The 19,173-nt window shown below is 47.3% G+C and overlaps 8 protein-coding genes across 8 annotated transcripts; 3 read left to right on the top strand and 5 right to left on the bottom strand.

The window, feature by feature from the left end:
• Positions 1 to 215: 215 nt before the first annotated feature.
• FOMMEDRAFT_103525 (kinase-like protein) lies at positions 216 to 2,124 on the bottom strand (the record flags this gene model as incomplete). The annotated part of the gene is made up of 3 exons (XM_007263557.1): positions 216 to 364; positions 426 to 1,476; positions 1,533 to 2,124. The coding sequence occupies 2 exons, from the start codon at positions 2,122 to 2,124 to the stop codon at positions 446 to 448; spliced, it is 1,623 nt and encodes a 540-aa protein (XP_007263619.1). The 3' UTR covers positions 216 to 364; positions 426 to 445.
• A 541-nt stretch (positions 2,125 to 2,665) lies between these two features.
• Positions 2,666 to 3,755, top strand: FOMMEDRAFT_152788 (uncharacterized protein; the record flags this gene model as incomplete). The annotated part of the gene is made up of 2 exons (XM_007263558.1): positions 2,666 to 2,710; positions 2,790 to 3,755. 2 exons carry the CDS (start codon positions 2,666 to 2,668, stop codon positions 3,753 to 3,755), a joined length of 1,011 nt encoding a protein of 336 aa, XP_007263620.1.
• A 782-nt stretch (positions 3,756 to 4,537) lies between these two features.
• On the bottom strand, positions 4,538 to 5,787 carry FOMMEDRAFT_152789 (Mob1/phocein; the record flags this gene model as incomplete). The annotated part of the gene is made up of 4 exons (XM_007263559.1): positions 4,538 to 5,036; positions 5,096 to 5,178; positions 5,325 to 5,460; positions 5,510 to 5,787. The coding sequence occupies 4 exons, from the start codon at positions 5,785 to 5,787 to the stop codon at positions 4,538 to 4,540; spliced, it is 996 nt and encodes a 331-aa protein (XP_007263621.1).
• Positions 5,788 to 6,154: 367 nt separating this feature from the next.
• On the top strand, positions 6,155 to 7,299 carry FOMMEDRAFT_165886 (NAD-binding protein; the record flags this gene model as incomplete). The annotated part of the gene is made up of 5 exons (XM_007263560.1): positions 6,155 to 6,391; positions 6,442 to 6,640; positions 6,693 to 7,016; positions 7,073 to 7,201; positions 7,257 to 7,299. The coding sequence occupies exons 1-5, from the start codon at positions 6,166 to 6,168 to the stop codon at positions 7,297 to 7,299; spliced, it is 921 nt and encodes a 306-aa protein (XP_007263622.1). The 5' UTR covers positions 6,155 to 6,165.
• Positions 7,300 to 7,498: 199 nt separating this feature from the next.
• Positions 7,499 to 9,950, bottom strand: FOMMEDRAFT_138922 (NCS cytosine-purine permease). The gene is made up of 11 exons (XM_007263561.1): positions 9,750 to 9,950; positions 9,592 to 9,682; positions 9,434 to 9,541; positions 9,319 to 9,378; positions 9,133 to 9,255; positions 9,042 to 9,078; positions 8,962 to 8,993; positions 8,697 to 8,903; positions 8,596 to 8,641; positions 8,271 to 8,545; positions 7,499 to 8,218 (listed from the first exon to the last, which is right to left on the bottom strand). Exons 1-11 carry the CDS (start codon positions 9,892 to 9,894, stop codon positions 7,735 to 7,737), a joined length of 1,608 nt encoding a protein of 535 aa, XP_007263623.1. The 5' UTR covers positions 9,895 to 9,950; the 3' UTR covers positions 7,499 to 7,734.
• A 166-nt stretch (positions 9,951 to 10,116) lies between these two features.
• On the bottom strand, positions 10,117 to 11,181 carry FOMMEDRAFT_118566 (uncharacterized protein). The gene is made up of 2 exons (XM_007263562.1): positions 10,610 to 11,181; positions 10,117 to 10,551 (listed from the first exon to the last, which is right to left on the bottom strand). The coding sequence occupies exons 1-2, from the start codon at positions 11,082 to 11,084 to the stop codon at positions 10,427 to 10,429; spliced, it is 600 nt and encodes a 199-aa protein (XP_007263624.1). The 5' UTR covers positions 11,085 to 11,181; the 3' UTR covers positions 10,117 to 10,426.
• A 2,021-nt stretch (positions 11,182 to 13,202) lies between these two features.
• Positions 13,203 to 15,960, bottom strand: FOMMEDRAFT_118567 (uncharacterized protein). Its single transcript, XM_007263563.1, has 9 exons — positions 15,835 to 15,960; positions 15,649 to 15,777; positions 15,380 to 15,596; positions 15,118 to 15,323; positions 14,902 to 15,063; positions 14,158 to 14,847; positions 13,992 to 14,097; positions 13,542 to 13,937; positions 13,203 to 13,453 (listed from the first exon to the last, which is right to left on the bottom strand). The coding sequence occupies exons 1-8, from the start codon at positions 15,913 to 15,915 to the stop codon at positions 13,843 to 13,845; spliced, it is 1,686 nt and encodes a 561-aa protein (XP_007263625.1). The 5' UTR covers positions 15,916 to 15,960; the 3' UTR covers positions 13,203 to 13,453; positions 13,542 to 13,842.
• Positions 15,961 to 16,110: 150 nt separating this feature from the next.
• Positions 16,111 to 19,092, top strand: FOMMEDRAFT_118570 (kinase-like protein). The gene is made up of 12 exons (XM_007263564.1): positions 16,111 to 16,796; positions 16,848 to 16,872; positions 16,931 to 16,998; positions 17,049 to 17,155; positions 17,211 to 17,240; positions 17,297 to 17,564; positions 17,630 to 17,703; positions 17,764 to 17,844; positions 17,906 to 18,124; positions 18,178 to 18,325; positions 18,403 to 18,825; positions 18,879 to 19,092. The coding sequence occupies exons 1-12, from the start codon at positions 16,257 to 16,259 to the stop codon at positions 19,065 to 19,067; spliced, it is 2,172 nt and encodes a 723-aa protein (XP_007263626.1). The 5' UTR covers positions 16,111 to 16,256; the 3' UTR covers positions 19,068 to 19,092.
• Positions 19,093 to 19,173: the final 81 nt, after the last annotated feature.

Here is a 19,173-nt window from a genome sequence, read left to right on the forward strand (position 1 = left end):
AAAGTATATGCGCAATAAAAAGCGTCGTATTCCATTGTGCTACACGAGATGTTGCATGGTTATCGATACATGTATTTGTGGTAGTCCGTGGTATGATGATGTCTGATACAGTGTGCAATCGGATGCAAAAAGGAAATGAGGGGAAAAAATGAAGTCCGTTTCGCCAACAAGGAATTGCAAAAATGGTAGGTTTCGGGCGGAGGGGGGGTGGGGGTATTTGGATAATGAAACAAAGACTGAAATCGAGCGGGATGGATTGAATTATTACGAAACGTGGTATGTGTGCGTCTTTCCCGGCTCGCGTGCGTAATACGTCTCCAGAGAAGAAGGGTATGGAAGAGAAGAAGTATGAAATTTTGATTCGCTGCAAGAATAAAGGGATCGTGTCAGCTGGAATTGCTTCCAAATAAATCATAAATACGTACGAAGGTTTTCACCGCTTTGTTCAGTCAATTTCAAAGCGATATGGACCGGGCGATCCACGAGCAGGGTTTCGTGGTGGTAGTTTCGGTGCAACTTGTTGCACTACACCAACGTCGACAGCGATGCCAGGAGTATCCTGATGCGTCCGTGCGGGTTGAACATTCTGCTCGTTGTGCATCTTTGGTGCAGGAACTTGGTCTCCGGTAACTTGGTCGTCTTCGTCATCAGATACAACCAGGGCAATTGCAATCGCATCCGCAAGGTCAAATGCCCCGAAATCCTCAGTATTTCCTTCGTTAAGCTCATCAACTGCATGCGTCTCAGGTGTGATAGGCCCTTTTGAGTCTGTATCGCTATCACTAGATTCGTTACCACCACAGTCGCGGCAATTGCATACGATGCCACTGGATCCACCATCACTCGACTCGCTGTCACTGGATTCGCTATCACTTGATTCGTTGACAACGGCGATGTCGTCCGCCATATCGTCCCCGGGAATATCCACGACATCGATGGGTACACGGGGAGTACCGTCGGTGGAGAGAAACAACGACCCGATTTCGGGCGATGAGGATGGGGGCAGAGGACAATGTTTTGGTGGTAGAGGGAATTCGTTGATGAGCTTGCTGATGCCAGCTGCTTCACTCTTGGATGAGGAATTTGAAGCGGCGCCGTTAACGACACGAAGAGGCTCAGCCTTGCGTTCTGAGCTTTCACGGACACGGCGTTCAACGATTGCATTTTTAACACGCTTGACCAGACCCTCGGGTCTAAACGTCTTCACGTTGCAAATCCGCCTACGTATTTCGGGGATGCTAAGTCGCTCGGCAGGGTCGAGCTGGAAGATGCCCTTAATAATGTCATTTGCAGCGCGAGAAATCCTACGCTTGCGAACGAATTTGTCTGCATGGACGGCTTGCACATGAGGAAGCGTGACTTGTTCCCAGGGCACTCGACGCATGATAAGCTCAATCAAGGTAACACCAAGTGCCCAGATGTCGACTCTACGCGTGGAGTACGATCTCGCTTCGCCGTAGACCCCACCGAAAAGCTCTGGATATGGAATAATGAGAGAACGTTCACAGATGATAGAAGTTTAAATTACGTACCAGGACTCATGAATGCCGTAGTGCCAAGGTTGAGTTGATTAGACCTTCTGCGTCGTGTTGCGAATCCGAAATCGCCGATAGCGACCTTGCCGTCCTTCCTAACCAGAATATTCTCTGGCTTGAGATCGCGATGAAATACGCCTAAGCTATGGCACGACTCGATGGCATCGAGGATCTGAAGGAATATCTCCCTAATAGCATCGTCGTCTCGCACATAGCTGCTACTCCAAATGTTCTTACGGAGATCCCCCTTTTCGCAGAACTCGGTAACGATATAGTGGTAGTCATCGTCATAGACTGTGCAAATGATCTGAACCACGTTCGACGAATTGTCTTTAGCACATAGCCTGTGCAGGTTGATTTCCTTCTTGACGAGCCTAATCTGCGCAGCGTCCATTCTATGCATAGCGAGCACCTTTACGGCGTAGAAGTTTCCAGGATTGTCAATGTCTTCGGCACGGTAGACAACCCCCCATCCGCCCTTCCCAATCTTCTGGATACATCGTATTTTACGACGAACTCCATTCTCTTGGATGGTCAAGCTATGACCTTCAAAATTGGGGACGTAGTCGGAAAGGCAGGATTCAGACATATTGATTGCGTGAGTTAGATAGGGTGAGTTGAGCTGGGTGAGGTGATGAAGTGGGTTTGAGTGTAAGAGTGATTGTAGACTATGAAGACTTCTCCCTCCTTAAATAAATTTCATAAAACAATAAAGTGCTCACCGAACGACTGCCGACATAATGGCTGTGTTTCAAGACAGAATACATTGACTAGATAACAAGTAATAGCGCCAGTGGAGCGCTCCAGATCAGCGACATAGCCAAAGTCATTAACAATTAAAAAACAAAACGATTAGCCTAGTTTCGTTGTTTCCCCCTCACTGTCTCAGAAAACATAAGTCCTATTCCAGTGCAAGTCTTCCATTACCGTTCAAGGGTCAAGGCAAGAAAGAGCCAGTGCTATCGTCTGCTGGAATTATTGTTGCATCTTTGAGAAGTTCTAGAGGTGAGTCTAGACGCCAAATGGATGCGAAAGTGAAATTTAGACTGGTCTGCACGGATGAAAATCCTGTACAGTGTGTACCGCGATCGACACCATGAGACATCAGTCACGTGACAGCATTGTCTCACATGCGGGACCAGGTTGTCTGTCACTGGTGGGCGCGTCCTCCCGTGGTACGCTCTATGCTAGAATAATTTGCGCTTGAAGTTGACCACGCAATCAGGTTTCCGGGTATGTTAAAATACTGTCGAGGAGACCGCTGAAGGCATCCCGCCTGTTGACAAACTGGAAATCCTGGCTAATTCGGAAGAGGCCTGTCTGTCAGCTCCTGCCGTAGCCGAGAAATCCAAACCGTACACACTCACTTTCTCCGCTTCGGGGACGATGAAAGCCGCTTTACCTCCTGGGGTGTCCCCGTCTTCATCCTCCACGAGTGGTATCGGCCTTATGCCTTCCTTCGTCAGCCCAAATCAAGGTGCTTCCCAAATCGGAACACAGGAATACAGAGATTCGATTGAAGAGCGCGTGCCGACAGCGGACGGCGATGAAGAAAGTGCTCTGGACACCGTTCTGGCACAGGAAGAGGACGAAGATGGCAATAGTGACCGTTCAGTTATCGATTTGCTGGCAAGGAAGCAGGTACTTGAAGGGAAAGTGCAAGGTATGGGCGCAAATGACGATGAAGACGATATTGCAGAATGGGCGTCGAGAATACATGCTACCCGACCCATAGAACGAGTCGGAGCAGCAGCAGGAGGAGGAATCGGTGAGGTTCCGGCAAGACGAGAGGTGGACTCTGATGCTTCCCAAGAAGAGGTGGCAGTCGGTGGGCGCGAAAATGAGTTGCATGAAGAGGCGGAGACCGGTTCAGAGGTGCATGAAAAAGAGTCTTCCCCCATACAACCACATGAGGAGCTACCATCCTCGGCGACGGAAGAACCCGACACTGGTAGGAAGATGGACCATACCGTTGAAGTCGCATCCGATGAAAATAATGCCTCTACAACGGAGGCCAAGAACACGGCAGAAGACGACAGCTCTTCCACTGCATCCTCGTCGGAGGAAGTCGCTTCTGCAGAAACCCCGTCTGAGTCTGAGTCACAAGGTGAGGCGACAGCAGAGACTCAGTCTGACGGGAAGCTAAAGACGGAAAGCGACGGCCCAAATACATCTCTGGAAGCGGGCCTTGCGGACGTCGAGAAGGCGTTAAAGGAATGAAAATTAGGATGGATGTAGAGAATGCCTTTTCCCTTCGTTACTGGTAAATATATAAATTATTGAAGTCCAATTGACATCTAGGTGCACCTACTATACCATGATCCCTCTTTGCCAATTTTTTATTCCTCCAAAACCACTTAATATTTTGATCTGAAAATTTGCATATATGTATATCAGAGCATAATAAAGCACAATATCTTTTCAAAATAATTTTTACAATTTTTTATGAGCTGTAGAGGGATGCGATCCCTCTTTGCCAACTTTGTCACATTCTGTCACAGAAATTTGGCTCTGGCAAGACGCAGTACAAGCTCTGGGAATCTGTCACTTTTGTCACTCTCAAAACAATCTTTACTTAATTTTAATTTACAATCACCATTAAATCTCTCAAGAAAAATACTATAAGTACTTGTGTATAAATCATATACATTTGTAGTAATATCAACTTATTAACTTGATTAAAAAAATTAAAACTGCTAATTATAAGGTTTGCAACTAGTGGAAATAGCAGTATTTACAGGGTTTTAATTCCTCTATCAATTTTTTTGTAGAAAAAAAGAGATATTGTGTTTTAAATAGTAAAAACACACCCCCATGAATTTTTGTAGAGTATTAGGTGTTGTGTTTTGTGTGTAAATGCAAATTGGCAAAGAGGGATCGTTGGCAAAGAGGGATCATGGTATAGTATAGGACTCAAAATGACTGATCGTCCACAGGCATCTAGGAGGACGTACGCCAATGCCCTGTCACTGTCGACCTCATGCAAAAGATTAGACTCCCCTCTACGTAGTCTCACTTTCCGCTGTATCGAGATTTAATCCCTGGTGGACTCTATGCTCGGAAGTGTCAGAAGATCCTGGGTCGGGAGGAGAGCCGGTGTTACCACGCAGCGCTTCGCTATACGCTTCTGCCTCACTGAACACCATGGTATCAGTTCGGTTGCGACCAACCTTGCGCGGACTTTCGTAACCCGCAAGGCCAGATCTCTCAGGACTTGGAGGTTGTGGATTGAGAGCGGCACCAAGAAGGCGTGGTGGTTCCGCTTCTGCAGGGGATGTAGACGATGCATCTGTATTGGTCATGCGTGGAGGGATGACGAGGAACTCTGGTGGGACGAGTTCAAAGCGTGAAGTGAGCGCCAAGAAACGGGCGTAAAGTGAGTTCTCTGCCTCTGCAGATTCGAAAGCCTCCCGATGGTGAAAATACGCATGTGCGAAAATACGTCCCAACCGGCGCGCTAGAGAGGAGAAATGCCGTACTGATGGTTGTGGGATGGAAATTCTTGATAGTCAAGTATATCAGATGGATCATAGCTGCTTGCAGGCTCACAATATACATACCGAGATGGGAATGCACGGGGAGAGTTGAGAAGAGCAGTTGCACTGTCCAATGTATGGATGATATAGTCTATAGCACAACATTGCTAGGGAAGCTAGTCAGAAACAAGAAGTACACACAGGGAAGCAAACAAAGAAAAATGTCTTTCCGGGTTCTTTCATACTGAAGAGGATATTGCTTTCCATACTTGCAAGACTTGGGGCTAAGAAACATTGGTCTAGTAATACGTACCTCCATTGCACCATCATTTCCATGTGCAACACACAGATAAAGCCATTCTCCGGCCTTCATCTCTGGACACGACGCGCGAGAGCATTCTTGTTGAAGTAGAGTAATTAAGGGATGTGTCAGGTCCTGAGCGAGTCGCCTGAATAATAGTCAATAAACACGCCGAAAAATGGCATCCTAATTCCTACCGAAGCTGCTCATAAATCCAACAGGCCTCGTCGACGACAACGTCGCCTTTGTCCTGCGACATGTCCGATTTATCGTCTTCCTTTCCGGACATCTTGACGCGTTCAGGAAGCGAGACAATGGTATCAACATCATGAGGGTTTTTACGAATAAGGAGTGCAATATATTCCTGAAGCTGAAACGCGCTGTCGAGGTCGGACAGAGATGGACCTTCAGCAGGTACGGACGGGAAAAACGAGGCAAGGCGCGAACCGCGAAGAGGACGAGTTGCAACAACCATAATGCAGAGATTTTTCGCCTAGTAGATAGATCTGCAAGTCAGCTGTAGTAATCGCGGGGCAGAACCAATGCTAGCAGCGGCTTCCAAAATCAGTCAGGACAACGCTGCGTGCTAAATAGTAATAAGTGTCACAACGTCGGTCGTTTGCTCGCGTGCTTTGTGTTGATTACCAATCAAATAAGCTCTACAGCGTCGATCATGATGACGCTTTATCTCCTCCTCCTGAATCTGATTCTCCAACGCATCCCGAGTCCCCGATGATGACTCCGAAGTATACGTCTTCACCGACGTCACCTTACTTGTCCTGCACTTATAAATCACGGTGCTTTGCTAGAGTCAACATGCATCTAGACCTCCTTTCGACTCTGAAACTATACAATGTCGAACCCTAAAGTTCCTGAAGTATTCACTAAAGGCTGGAAGCCGCCCTTCCAAGAACAGCAAGGCGCTCCAGGCAAGCAGCAAGGCACACTCGAACCCCAGCCTGTCGACGATGTCACCGCAGACGGAAAACCATACAGGCCTTCTGGAAAGCTCGAGGGTAAAGCTGCTCTTATTACCGGTGCGGACAGTGGCATCGGCAGAGCCGTCGCTATACTCTTTGGTGAGCTTCCTAGGATTTATATGAAGAACTCCTATTAACTCCCTATATAGCTTTAGAAGGCGCAGATGTAACGCTTGCATATAAGCCTGAAGAGAAAGAAGACGCTGCTGCCGTCGAAAAATATATCGCTGCCAAAACGAATGGCAAAGCTAAAATTGCCCACGCACCACTCGACTTACGTTCCGAGGAGAACTGTAAAAAGCTGGTGGACCTTCACTTGAAGGCACACAATGGGAAGCTGGACTCACTGTAGGTACAGCACGAGTTCTTTCATACTCCTTATATTCACGCATTTATGCAGTGTTCTCAATCACGGTACACAAGAAGAGATTGGTACTCTCCCAGACATCCCCACAGAACAATGGAACGACGTCTTCACAACCAACATTCACTCTTTCTTCTTCATCGTAAAAGCTGCCCTTCCGCATATGCCTAATCATGGCGGCGGTACAATCGTCTTCGACGCGAGCGTCAATCCGAGCGTCGGTCACCCAGGCTTAGTAGACTACACTGCTACGAAGGGAGCAATCGTCGGCTTTGGACGGGCACTTAGCAATCAGATCGTTGGTGAGCGCGGTATCCGCGTCAATATCGTCGCACCTGGCCCTATTTGGACCCCCCTCATGTACGTTTCAAAGTCCAGTCGGACTTCGATTTTTCTCACTTTCGATTTCCTCTCAGTCCGGCAACCATGTCAAAGGGCTCCATAGAGAAGTTTGGTGTCACCACACCGATTGGACGCCCCGGTCAGCCCGTCGAAATCGCAACATGCTTTGTGTTTCTCGCAAGTGCGGATTCGAGCTATATGAGGTAAGTAACTCATTGTCGGTATGAACATCTTCTAAAACATCTACTACCACAACAGTGGCCAAGTTCTGCACCCGAACGGAGGTGTCATCATCGCATAAAATGGGTAATCGAACACATTCCTGAAAGGGACGCGGTATAATGACACTTTTATTGACCGGACGAACGCCACGAACGACACACGAAAACTTAGTTTAGTTGTAAGTAATTGATCGTGTGTGAGTCTGTAGATAAAATTTGTACACATCATCGTCATTTTCAAACTGTCGTCTTGTGCTAAAGACGCATGCCCATGTCGACGCAGAAATTCACAAGATATATATCAGAAGTTAGGATTGACCTTTGTTTCTAAAATCTATATCAAAGTAGCCATTGAAGAAGAACAAAATTTTGCAAGGCAGCAACAAATCAGACAGATCTGTTAAGATGAGGCAATAAAATTCTGACTTAACCAGTCCTTCCTACCAGTCCTTTCCTCTACAACATCAAGCTATCTGACTGGGTTACAAAGCTTTCCAAACTGACTCAGGAAGTTATCACAAACCACCCCTCCACCTGACCTCAGCATACCTCAAAGGCAAATAAAACAATGCCGTCAACACAAGCGCAACCTCAAACCCAATATCCCCCGTCGACTTTGCGATCGGACCGACAAACCATACTTGATCGATGCACGGAACGACGAGACTGAAACTTAACACGCTTGCGCCGAGCGCTGCGAGGCCACTTGGAAGTCGGGAGGGTGTGTTCCAGGCGGAGATGTCATAATTGGAGAATGCATCTGTACTGTATTGTTGGTGTCCATCTTTGGCAGTGTCGGTTGCGGCAGGGTTCAGTTTGGGGTCGACTGTCGGGGAGGAAGAAGAGGAGGGAACGATTGATTGAGCAAGTGCTCGGAAAACGAAATGCTCCATAAGTACGACTGCGATAAAGCATGATGCCCAGTAGCCGATCAGACCAAGGAAATTCGTCAACGTTGTATAGTAGCGATGTGCGCCGACGATTGACAGAGGGATAACTCTGCAGAATACCCGTCAACAACGACTAACTTGTGATATGTGAAATAACTCACATGGCTGTAGCAAGGACAGAAAACACATATCTCGGCAAGTGTGCGCAGAAGGGGAAGAATACCTGGAACGTTAGGCCAAACGAGTACATCGTAGGTGCGATGTTTGCAGTGACGCTTAGACTCAAGAGCACTATTAAGAATTTTCCAAATCCGCCTGTTGGGCTGAGGACGGCGACGAAGAGGTCTCCGAAAGATTGGTCTGCATATGCAGCTGACCAAGACGGGACGAGAGGAATAGATACTGCAAACGCAGCACCGAGACACTGAATCGCAACCTTCACGAGTATATTGAGTAAGGACATATCCGACAGATAGGTGGACCTACTATAGGCAGGAGGAAGCCAAAGTACGAGTAGGTCGCCAGCGGCCAGCTTGTATAAATAGACAATCAATTTCATCAACTTTCAGAATAAGCAGAAATCTGACCTGGAACCCTTCGGGTCCATATACGTTGTGAAATCACAGCCCATTGGGGCGTATGTCAAGACAAAACCCGCTAACACAGATGCAAACGAAAGCACTGTCGCAGCAGTAGCAGGCTCTGATGGAGGAGGATTCGAAAGGTGCTTGCCACCAACCCCCAGTGCGACGAGGTATACTATAAGTACTGGAAGCCAGGACAGGCGCTCGTACCTGTAATCTGGCTGGTAAGTATGGAGAGCCGACCGCCTGGACATGACTGGACTCTGACCAGTTTAGAACTCTATAGCCGCAGAACGAGACCTGCTATAAAGTCAGCACAGGTACTTCCGATAAACCATCCCTACTAACGAGTAGCGAAAGAATGGCGATAACGACAATTCCAATACTGCAAGAGAGGCTTTAGAATGTCACTTTCCCCTATTACATTAACTATCCTTACGTCCAGTCCAGATGACCCTCAGAGACAGCAGCGAGTGTTTGTCCACCAAGAATACAATTAAGGATCATGAAGCCAGTCATTGTAAGCAGGCTGAATATACTCGGTACTATCGCTCCATAAAACCTTATTTGAAGATAGCAAATTTAGGCGACACATGAGCTCTGCAGGAATAATAAATTCACGAACCCGAAGCTGTAGCGCGATTGGCACATTGTTCTTAGACCTAATTTCGGTCCCCAGATCGAGCTATCAAGACGAATAGGTCAGTGGTTGCAAACTGGAATGGTATGGATATACATACATGTATGCGGGTGGAACACAACACAGCACGTTTATAAACAGGATCAGGAGGCAGCTATCGCGTAGGTTCAAAGAAAAGACAAGAGGACCAGCTGTACCAGCTGAGAAACTGCGGGAGTTTCAAACAAATTCCTGCACAACTGCAGATGATACACGCACGACAGAATATTGAAGTTCATGGAAAACCACATAAAGAATATTTTATGGAAGTTCCTGTCTGTTCGCTGATGAAGCGGAACAGGGTAGATTCCTAAATGCCAAAATACTCTTAGAGAAACGCACACATACACGACGTCACATAGGAGACACATAGCTACCCCTTGTCTCTACGCCCAATGTGAGCAACCTGCGAGTTATCCTGCCCAGTCCAAGCCTTTCCGTTCTCGAGGGATCATGACCATTCTCGTATACATCGGCTGCGCAGACTCGAGCATCAGTCTGTTTCTCATGGTCTACCGCCATTGTAGCAGGCGTCTGCGGGCACTACACTGCCGTGAAAGATGGGTTGAGATAGTGGGGGAGTAAAAAAAAACGGTTTAAACTATATGCATCCATCAGCAGAGAAAATGATTCATGCACGAGTGATCGACGGAATTTTTCCCTCAAGCTGATCGGCCCGAGATTGAACCGGATTTATCGGCCAAGCATCTACGACCATGACCTTCAGCAGGTGCTGAGGTAGGTGGACAGGTAGCACTGTGATGTATTTCTCAAACATCAACGCGTACACAACTAAGTGAAGGAGGAGAGTGGCGACGACATGTCTGGGACGAACGTAAGAGGCATGATTGTAAAGCATGTCGAGATATGAAAAGGAACTACTGAAGAACGAAAGCAATGAGATGTGTGACAGGAGCGGATAGACGTGGGAAGGTATTAAAGTGATTGACATAATGTCTGAGAGAGCTAGCAACGAAGTCCATGTCCGTGTACAGTCCAAATATAACAACCTGAAGATCTACCAAAAACGAGACGACACGAGAATGACAACAAATCACTGGTGGCGTAATAAACCCCAGCCGCTGAGCAGCATTATCACGAACGTGGCGAAGAACGCAACCAATGCTGGATGGGACGCCAACGTTGCTTCGGCAGCGCTACACCCTGGACAATTCCAGCCTGAAAGGAATTCGGTTTAATCTCACAGTTCGAGAATTAGACACAAAGCTCAACTCACCGTCTGCAAGAGGGGTGTAAGGTTGGGGTGTATACAAGGCAAATTTCAAGTTCGAATTTGGTGCAAAGAATCCGGGTGCCCGAGTTGGATTTGGTCCACGGTCGTCCCAGATTGAAAGTGTATATGAAGCTACGGCGAGAGGCTGGCTGGGATTTGCCTGCTGATATGAAAAGACATCCCAAACGACCTGTGTAGCTTTTCCATCAATGACACCATCGGTTGGTCCTACAGGATATGTGTTCCCATTGTCGCAGATGGCGCTGACCGTCAAATGTGTTGGCGTTACATAGAGCCCTGTAAAGTTCCAGCCAAATGTAATAGGTGCATCCGAGGCAATTTTGAAAAATGCATTGCTCGAAGTGGCGGGTTGCGTGAAAGTGAGGCCTCCTGCGGCGGCGGTTTGTGGGATAGAAATGAAACTACCCGAGGCTGAGCCCGAAGCAGATCCAGACGCAGACGACGTAGTTTGCGACATTACGACTGGGGCGTGTACTGCTTTGTACTGAGCACGCTTGTGGGGATGAAGGAGTGGATGAAAAGAGGGGCTGGAAGACAACGCAGAAGGATGACCGAGAGCAACGTCGACAACGGTGGGAGGCAGCCGCGGTGGGTACGAAAGGGTATAAGGTGGAAAACCTTAATAGACCAAATATGGATGTGACTCGGGTTCGGCTGTATTTTGTTAAATCCGTATCCATGCCTTTCCTTATCTGCGCGGAATCCTCCATATCACAAGGTCAACAGCATTACAGGTGAGCTCGAAAATAGACTCAGAATCGTATGCTATTAACCCAGGTGCATTCTAGTCCCAAGCTCAATATGTAATCTCGACATCGGCCCATCGACATCCACTGATTGAGATAAATGGGGCTAATAGGATGCCCAGTGGATCTGTGTCCAGTGTCCACTGTCGCAGAGCTGTGATTTCCTACCGCAGAGGAAAGGCATATTCACTGAGAAATCGGATACAACTACAACGTGAAGACTACATGACGTCATTACTGTGGATTGGAATAGGTTTGGCGGCATTGGTTCTGCAGTTCGCTGAGTTTCCAACCAACAAAAGGTAGCTTCGACGGAGCACCTCAAGAGTCAAGTGTCGAACTACAATTCTCTCACTCCCACCAGGAGCCTGCTATCTATCCAGGGCGCAAGACTACTGTGCATCTGTGCAACCGCAGCTCTTTATATTGTTGTGGGTAATATTGCCTGATCATCCGATGCAGACACTGGCTTTCGATTTTCCCCTGCCGAAACGGACAACTAGGGCCTGCTGTAATTGCAGGTCAGCCTCCGAAGGCATTACATTGTTTCAGATATGATCCTCCTAATCCCCCTTCTGGACAGACGTGACAAAGTCAAATGCAATGGCGAGCGTCCTTGCTCAGGTACGAATCTGTCTGGTTTCGCAAATGATGCTGTAATTTTTAATTGTTAATGTACTCTCTCGTATACTGCTACTTCTCATATCTTCTCCACGTCGGATGCAGCCTGTGTCAAAAAAGATCCACCGGGTCTAGTCTGTACCGACGGTTGCCTGTCTTGTCGCCGGGCTCATGAGCGATGTGATGGCAATGACCCGTGTAGACAGTGCATAGAAAAAGGAATAGAATGCAAAAACGAGGCTGCACCGCCGCGTGTAAACGTAAATGGGTCTGCGCGACCTCCAGAAGCGCGGAGCATTCGATCTTCCGTTCATAGGAGAGCAAAATTGGCTTGCCAGGCTTGTAGAAGGTGCGCATTTCATTATGACGTTGCTCATACCGTGTTACCTATTCCTCTCACGATGCAGGGATAATAAGAAATGTGATGATGACAGACCGTGCTTGCGATGTATCAGCAGACAAGAAAAATGTATCCACGTTGATCGAAGCCCGAGGGCCGTCAAATATAGATGTCTTAATTGCAGGAAGGATAATAAACGGGTGGGTATTCCGAAAAACTTATCGGTTATATTTTCGCTCACTACTCGTCCTTCCAGTGCGAGGATAACAGGCCTTGCCGCTTCTGCGTAGACGCGGTAATAAACTGCACTGATGGGTCTCGAAAAGGAAGCCTGTCTTCCAAGGCCAAAATAGCGTGCGCTAATTGTAGGTATGTACAGTCTGGTTCAGACTACTTCAGCGTGCATTACTCAATTGATAAATTACGCAGACGGCAGAAAATCCAGTGTGGTGACAAGCGGCCATGTCAGTCCTGTGCGCGACGAGGACTTGATTGCACGCTGCCTTCTTCCACTCGTGCTGGCAATGATCCGGACGAGGCGAACGATAGTTCTCATCCACGCGTCTCAGATAGTAACCGCAAGTCTCTCAATAGTCTGCAATTGCAGAAATGTGAGGAGAGTAAAAGCTTTACGTCCTGTGAGTCGTTTACGTTTTAACATGTATCACCTAGCTGAGTTTTGTTAGTTATTCCGTCACCCCTTACACCCAACCTTCCAGAATACCGTAAGGAAGCCATAACGCAGATCTCTGCTGTTCACCCATCCCCCTAGTACGTTGAACTATTCGAGTTCATGAGTGCTTCTCTTTGGGGCTAATTACTTCAATTGTCGATGACATGCTTAACAGTGAATCTCGTGAAGGTAATTACGCCGTACAACCAGACTTCCACTTTTCAGGAGGGAACGGCATGGGCACAGACGCACAATTGGACGCCTCTTGTGTCCAGCATGTTCTTTCCGGCTTTGCCAATTTGGTGCCAGTCAGTGACGGGTTTCAGAGTTGTGTACCTAATGGCCCGACCGGCAGCATAGGTACTCTCTCGTTTCCGTACCGGCCAGTACCAGTGGCAATGCCGATTTCGGTCAAGATACCTGTTCCTTTTTCAACGGTTTTCTCAGTACGCTCCTTCATTACCCAAACAAACTGATTATGGAGTCTAATTCTCTGCGATCTCTATCTTTTGTACCACATTACGTGGTGGTCAGGAAGCAGACGTACCGACGGGAGAAGACATGGCGATGCATCCCCAACTGAGGCGTAGTGCAGAATACCTCACCTCGGACGCGAAAAATATGTCTTACTTCTAAAGCATGTAGCTGTGTAGCTTGTACAGAGTATGTCCGATCCAGTTGTTAAATTTCGTGGAAGCAGAAGTCAATAAATATTCAGAGAGAATAATATATAAAGTTACTGTAGTTCTACAATACCATCAGTACAATGATAGAGCATTAAATAAAAGCAAGGATGCATCACAGGAAGCCTTGACGAGTCGGTCCCCATAAGGCCTTACAATGGTCTAAGACCTAGTTTTTCATATGCTTCATCTATCCTTTCAAGGCTAATTTCAAGACTAGCAAGAGCCATTCCGTCGTGTTCGCCAACTAGAATTGCACCACGTAAGATAAGAATATAATGTGAGTCAGTAATTGGGTTACCTGACTCTTGTTCTTCTAGTTCAGCCCATGTGTGCAGTGTATTTCTGAGCGGAGTCAAAAACTCCCTTTCAACAGAGGTTATATGACTTTGCTCCCGTACGCCCGTCTATGCACATCGCTTCAAGTAAATTTCGAGATAGCGAGTAGTTATTTAAATAAGACTCACAAGGTTACGTGTGTCGGAAAGAAGTAAAACGTAATAAAACCCCAGACATTCCACAAGCCGTCGAGGCTCTTGCATCTCTAAAAACGACACTAAAGACGCGCGATCGGGCGGTTTGCTGAACAATTCCGGTGGATCGGGTCTTAAGACTATATAGCCAAATGTACGAAGCAAAGCAGAACTCGCGAACGGGTTGACACCACCTTTGGAGGTAGCCGCCAACGCTTCCATGACAGCATTTTTGAGAAGACCAACGGATGCAACACGAAGTGAGGGAAACGGAGACTCGACAAGTAGCTCGCGTAATAGGCTCATTCGCTCCAAAGCTGGCGCTCGAGAGATGAATGTACCTAATATGCGAAAGGCAATATGTCGTACGACTGGATCGGGAGATGTACTCGCAATTGGACCAAGTGTCGAGCTTAACGGAGCCAGTAAGTCTGGATCAATGTCCATGGACACGTTACGGTTCGGTGGATGAAGTACGTGTAGGAGGATATTCAAACACGAATCGACGCATATACCGGACTGCAACGCCGCAACAAGGACAGGAAACACTGCTGTTAGCACAGAGTTTGGGGATGGTACTTGCAACGAAGTTCGGGAGAGTAGAATAGAAAGTAGGACGAGAGAAGCCGTAGTGCCTTCATGAAGCAGCTCGTCGATTGAATATGATAGCACCAGTGCGACGTCCTGCATGGCTGCTTAGGACACAACGTTCGACAAGAATGGAAATCGGGTACCTACAATACACTGCTGCAGAAGGGCATCGGTTTCGGAATTTATTGTTCCTGTTTTGTTTTTGGACAGCCGGGGGTTGATCGCTTCAAAGCTCTGTCGAGCCAAGTCCAGCTCGAGGAAAGAAGAAAGATTCTCCACTGTAGAACTAAATATCCTTCTACATAGTTCCTAAATATCATCTCAGTCAATAGATTGAACCTTCACAGAGCAGCACTAAAGTACCTTCACAGCAGAAAGGTCCGCCTCAACACGTTGTGAGGCCCACACAACAGTGCTGGACAGCAAGTTACATAATAACTGCACTACAATCCTTCCATCGGTTTTCTGTAGGGACGGTTGGAGCAACTCTAATACCGGTGCTATAGTACCGAAAAGAGGTCGGAGTGTTTCCGATGCGGTCCTCTTACGAAGCTTAAGTCGAGGGATCGCTTGATACAGAATCAATTAAGGATTTCAGCGCATTATATATGACTACACAACAAACCTCCAATGCATAGATAAAGCAGTCGCTTAACGCGAATAGGTAATCGTTCTTCTCTAAGTGTGTCATCTGAACGGAGATCATGATACAGCTTTTCGAATGATTCCTGCACAGACATTAAGGTTTCCTTCGCATTCCCGCATTCCGCCAGAAGAGCTAAGATTTCATCGGCGGCCCCATCTTGGTAGTCCAGGAGAAGTGGTATTACATGGAGTGCGTCCTTTTGCGAACAATCAACTTGTGATTTAGGATTCTAATAATCTAACATCTACCAAGCTAGAGGATGCGCCCAAAGTAGCCAATGCATAGGCAACATCTTGAAGAGAGTACTTGGGGGACTCATCATGAACAATTTGAGTTAGAATCGCAGTTACATCAGAAGCGAGGTCCACTTCATCAGGCTTTCACCACCACAAAGTTCAGTATTCACAGTCATCTGGATGTGACATCATAAACACCTCTTGTAAGTGATGTTCCCGAAAGCGCGCAACCAGGCGGTCTCTCGACGCTTCGGTGGTCACTTCTTTCTTGCTAGTCATCTAGATAAGGGCGTCGAGCTCAAGAATCAGACGGTAGCAAAAGCCTCAGAGCCTTGACAAGGACGTGGCGTCGGAATGGAGAGCAACAAAAGTATATTTTACTTTTGGTCACGGTCACGCGATCGTGACTCACGTGCCTCAAATTAGTGCCGCCACTGAAACTTGTGGAAGCTGCGCGCTGCCTCTCTTGCTTTCGAACGATAATGCTGTTCTGTGTCTGTCAGCCGCAGTCAGCGACTCTGCGATAAATAAGTCAACTTTGTTATTCCAGTTCTGCAACCAACCTTCACGATTCAAGAGTTGGTTACTTGCATCCGTGTTCCGGACACTCACGCAGCATAATGCCATCGACGCCGTTGCTTAGTTCGCCTGGTACTAGCAATTCTGCCTCCCCATCAAGTGTTCTCGCCATTTTACCTTTCGAAGATGACGATCCCCATGACTCGGCGCAGCCTGCATGGCGTACGATTCTTTCCGACTCACACCAGGTCGTTTTATACAACTCGGACTCGCACGCGCTTTCGGTGCGTCAGCTCGATACTAACACCAGGTCCGAGCCACTCGGGTCTTGCCCATATTGCAACAGACCTTTAGAGGGCGCCGCTGGTCCCCCACCATTCCGAGATGACAACCGTATGCGCGCTTCCAATTACTTCCAGCTACTTGAGGTTGCGAACGAATCGAGTTCTCGCCCTTCCAGTCGTGCGAGGTCAAGGTTCAGATCAGTAGGGGATTCAGAAGAAGAGAGTGAATCACACAGTTTTTTGGAAGACGAAAATACCTTCAGAACAGACGCTATGGCTGAAGGCTACTTTCACGCGTTTTTCAAGGAGGAGTATAGACTTGGCATGGGTGCAAATGGCAGCGTGTTCCTATGCCAGGTAAGATGAGGTTGCTTGTCATTGCGGGCTAGTACTAACAACCCTATACAGCACGTTCTTGATGGGAATCCCTTAGGTAGAAACGTATTTCAATCAACACCTCGTCAGACCTAAACCTATTTCCCGTTCGACAGGGCATTTCGCCGTAAAGAAAATCGCGGTTGGACAGTCCCATTCATATTTACTGAAAATTCTCCGAGAAGTAAGACATTTATTGATTGTCCGTTTACCATGTCCTCAATTTTCGTGAAGGTTCGCCTCCTCGAGCAACTCCGACATCCGAACATTATTACGTATCATCATGCATGGCTCGAGACATATCAGTTCTCTTCGTTCGGACCGAAAATCCCGACGCTTTTGTGGGTTTTGGTTAAATCAGAATTGGCGGCTGTTAATTATATGAGATTAATGTAGTGTATTGATGCAATGGGCCGAGGGTGGAAGGTAAGTACTCTAGATTTTACGATTATGCGGTTCCTTAGAGTATCTTTTTTTGTTAGTCTTGACGATTTCATCGATGCCCGTCTCGGTCATCCGCACCATGCGCCGAGCCACTCTGGAGCTGGATCAGATGGTCCGCTAGATGATGCGTTTCGTTCACGATCAGATCGTATACGTGCCTTTCGTGCTGCTCGGGCCCGCCCGCAAGAGGAACGCGAACGAAGGAGAGCAGAGAGAGCTCGTGGCATTCGCACAGCAGTGCATTTACTTGGCGCGGAAGAAGCGAAATCGTTGTTCACGGATGTCACTTCCGGTCTAGCGTTTCTAGTATGTAGTCAAGCCAATTCTGGTACCATTGGACCTGAGAACTGAATACGCTACACTTCTTTTAGCATGATAAATCGATTCTACACCTGGATTTAAAACCTGGAAACGTTTTGCTTACGTGGGATGTCGATGCCTTGATGTAAGTGTACTAAAATATTTCACTCTGCTTCATCTCCAACTGTTTTTTTTTTTTTCATAGACCGCGTGCGATGCTGTCAGACTTCGGGACGTCTCGAGACATGATCCGACCTTCAGAATCCCGAACTGGCAACACCGGAACGTACGTCTCTCGATCCCCGACCCAGATACATTGGTTCAACTAACTTGCATTTAATTTTCAGCTTAGAGTTTACAGCACCGGAAGCCCTACGCTCTCCACAGACAGGTCTTCTTAGCCAAATTGATTCAAAGGCAGACATGTGGTCCCTTGGAATGATCCTCCATACACTGCTGTTTTTCCGTCTACCCTATCTCTATTCACGTGGTGGAGATAGCAAGGGTAACGGAAACGGAAACGGCGATATTGAGAAGCTTGAGAAAGAGGTGCTTGAATACGAAGGGTATTCCAAGTTACTTCTACGTTACAATTCGCCCATTCACTTTAATTGGTTAGGTTTAAACGGAATGCAACTCTTATGGATTCTTTCGAAAGACGCGGGCTACCGGCCGCTTATCTCATCCTCCTCGAGAGTTTGTTGAATCGGTTGCCGAAGAAAAGACCAACTTGTGATCAGGTGCTGCGTGCTATTGCTGAAGGCAATGTAAGTATTGAAACATCAACGTAACTTTCCTGACAAGTTATTTAACTCTTTTTCGTCTCGTATTCGTCATCCTGAAGTTCGATCCCCAGGCTATCCGAGCTGGAGTTATCAGTGCAGGTACTTTAGTGCCTCGCCCACGCGGACAATCACCACCCATCTACTCTGAGAAAGACTCAGGCGACAGCGGCGACACAGTTCTCGAGGGCAATGGTACCGCTGTTCAACAAGATGAAAGCCTTGACGATGCGCAGGCTCCAAGCGAACTTGAGTTGGATACGCCTCGACCTCCTATACCGGACAAGGACAGCTATCTGGATGAGCAGGAGGAACCAACCGCCCCTCTGCTTGCCCTACCACCTGCCAATCCGAGTCTGATGGACACAGTTAGCAATTACCGGCTAAGATCATTGTTGCTGTTCTTGGCAAAGATCGCGCGCTGCATTGGTATTGCTCGGCCGGGTGCGATACGTGTTTGCAAATCCGCTGTACTTGCTATGAAAGTGGGTAATTTCCATTCATGCTTTTCCGATCGGGTTTGTAATGTTATCTCTAGGTATTTACTCTCTTCTCAAAATGTCCACAGGGTCGGCCAGAACCCGTCTTTCTATGTTTCACTCTGGGACTTGCAATCAGCGATACATGGTCGGAAAGTTTGTGGCCTACGCCATTACTAATCTTTGTGCACTTTTTTATCCTTCATTTCCATTGTTTCAATCATCAGTGCTGTGTACTTCGTCTCTAATTGAACTAACCTATATTTTAACTCATCGACGCATCGGTTGCATGCAAAACTTAAACGAGCATTTCTCCTGATCCCTATTACTTTGACGGGAATAGCTAAATAAGTA

Source organism: Fomitiporia mediterranea, assembly GCF_000271605.1.
Source record: "Fomitiporia mediterranea MF3/22 unplaced genomic scaffold FOMMEscaffold_3, whole genome shotgun sequence".
NCBI classification, from domain to species: Eukaryota; Fungi; Basidiomycota; class Agaricomycetes; order Hymenochaetales; family Hymenochaetaceae; genus Fomitiporia; species Fomitiporia mediterranea.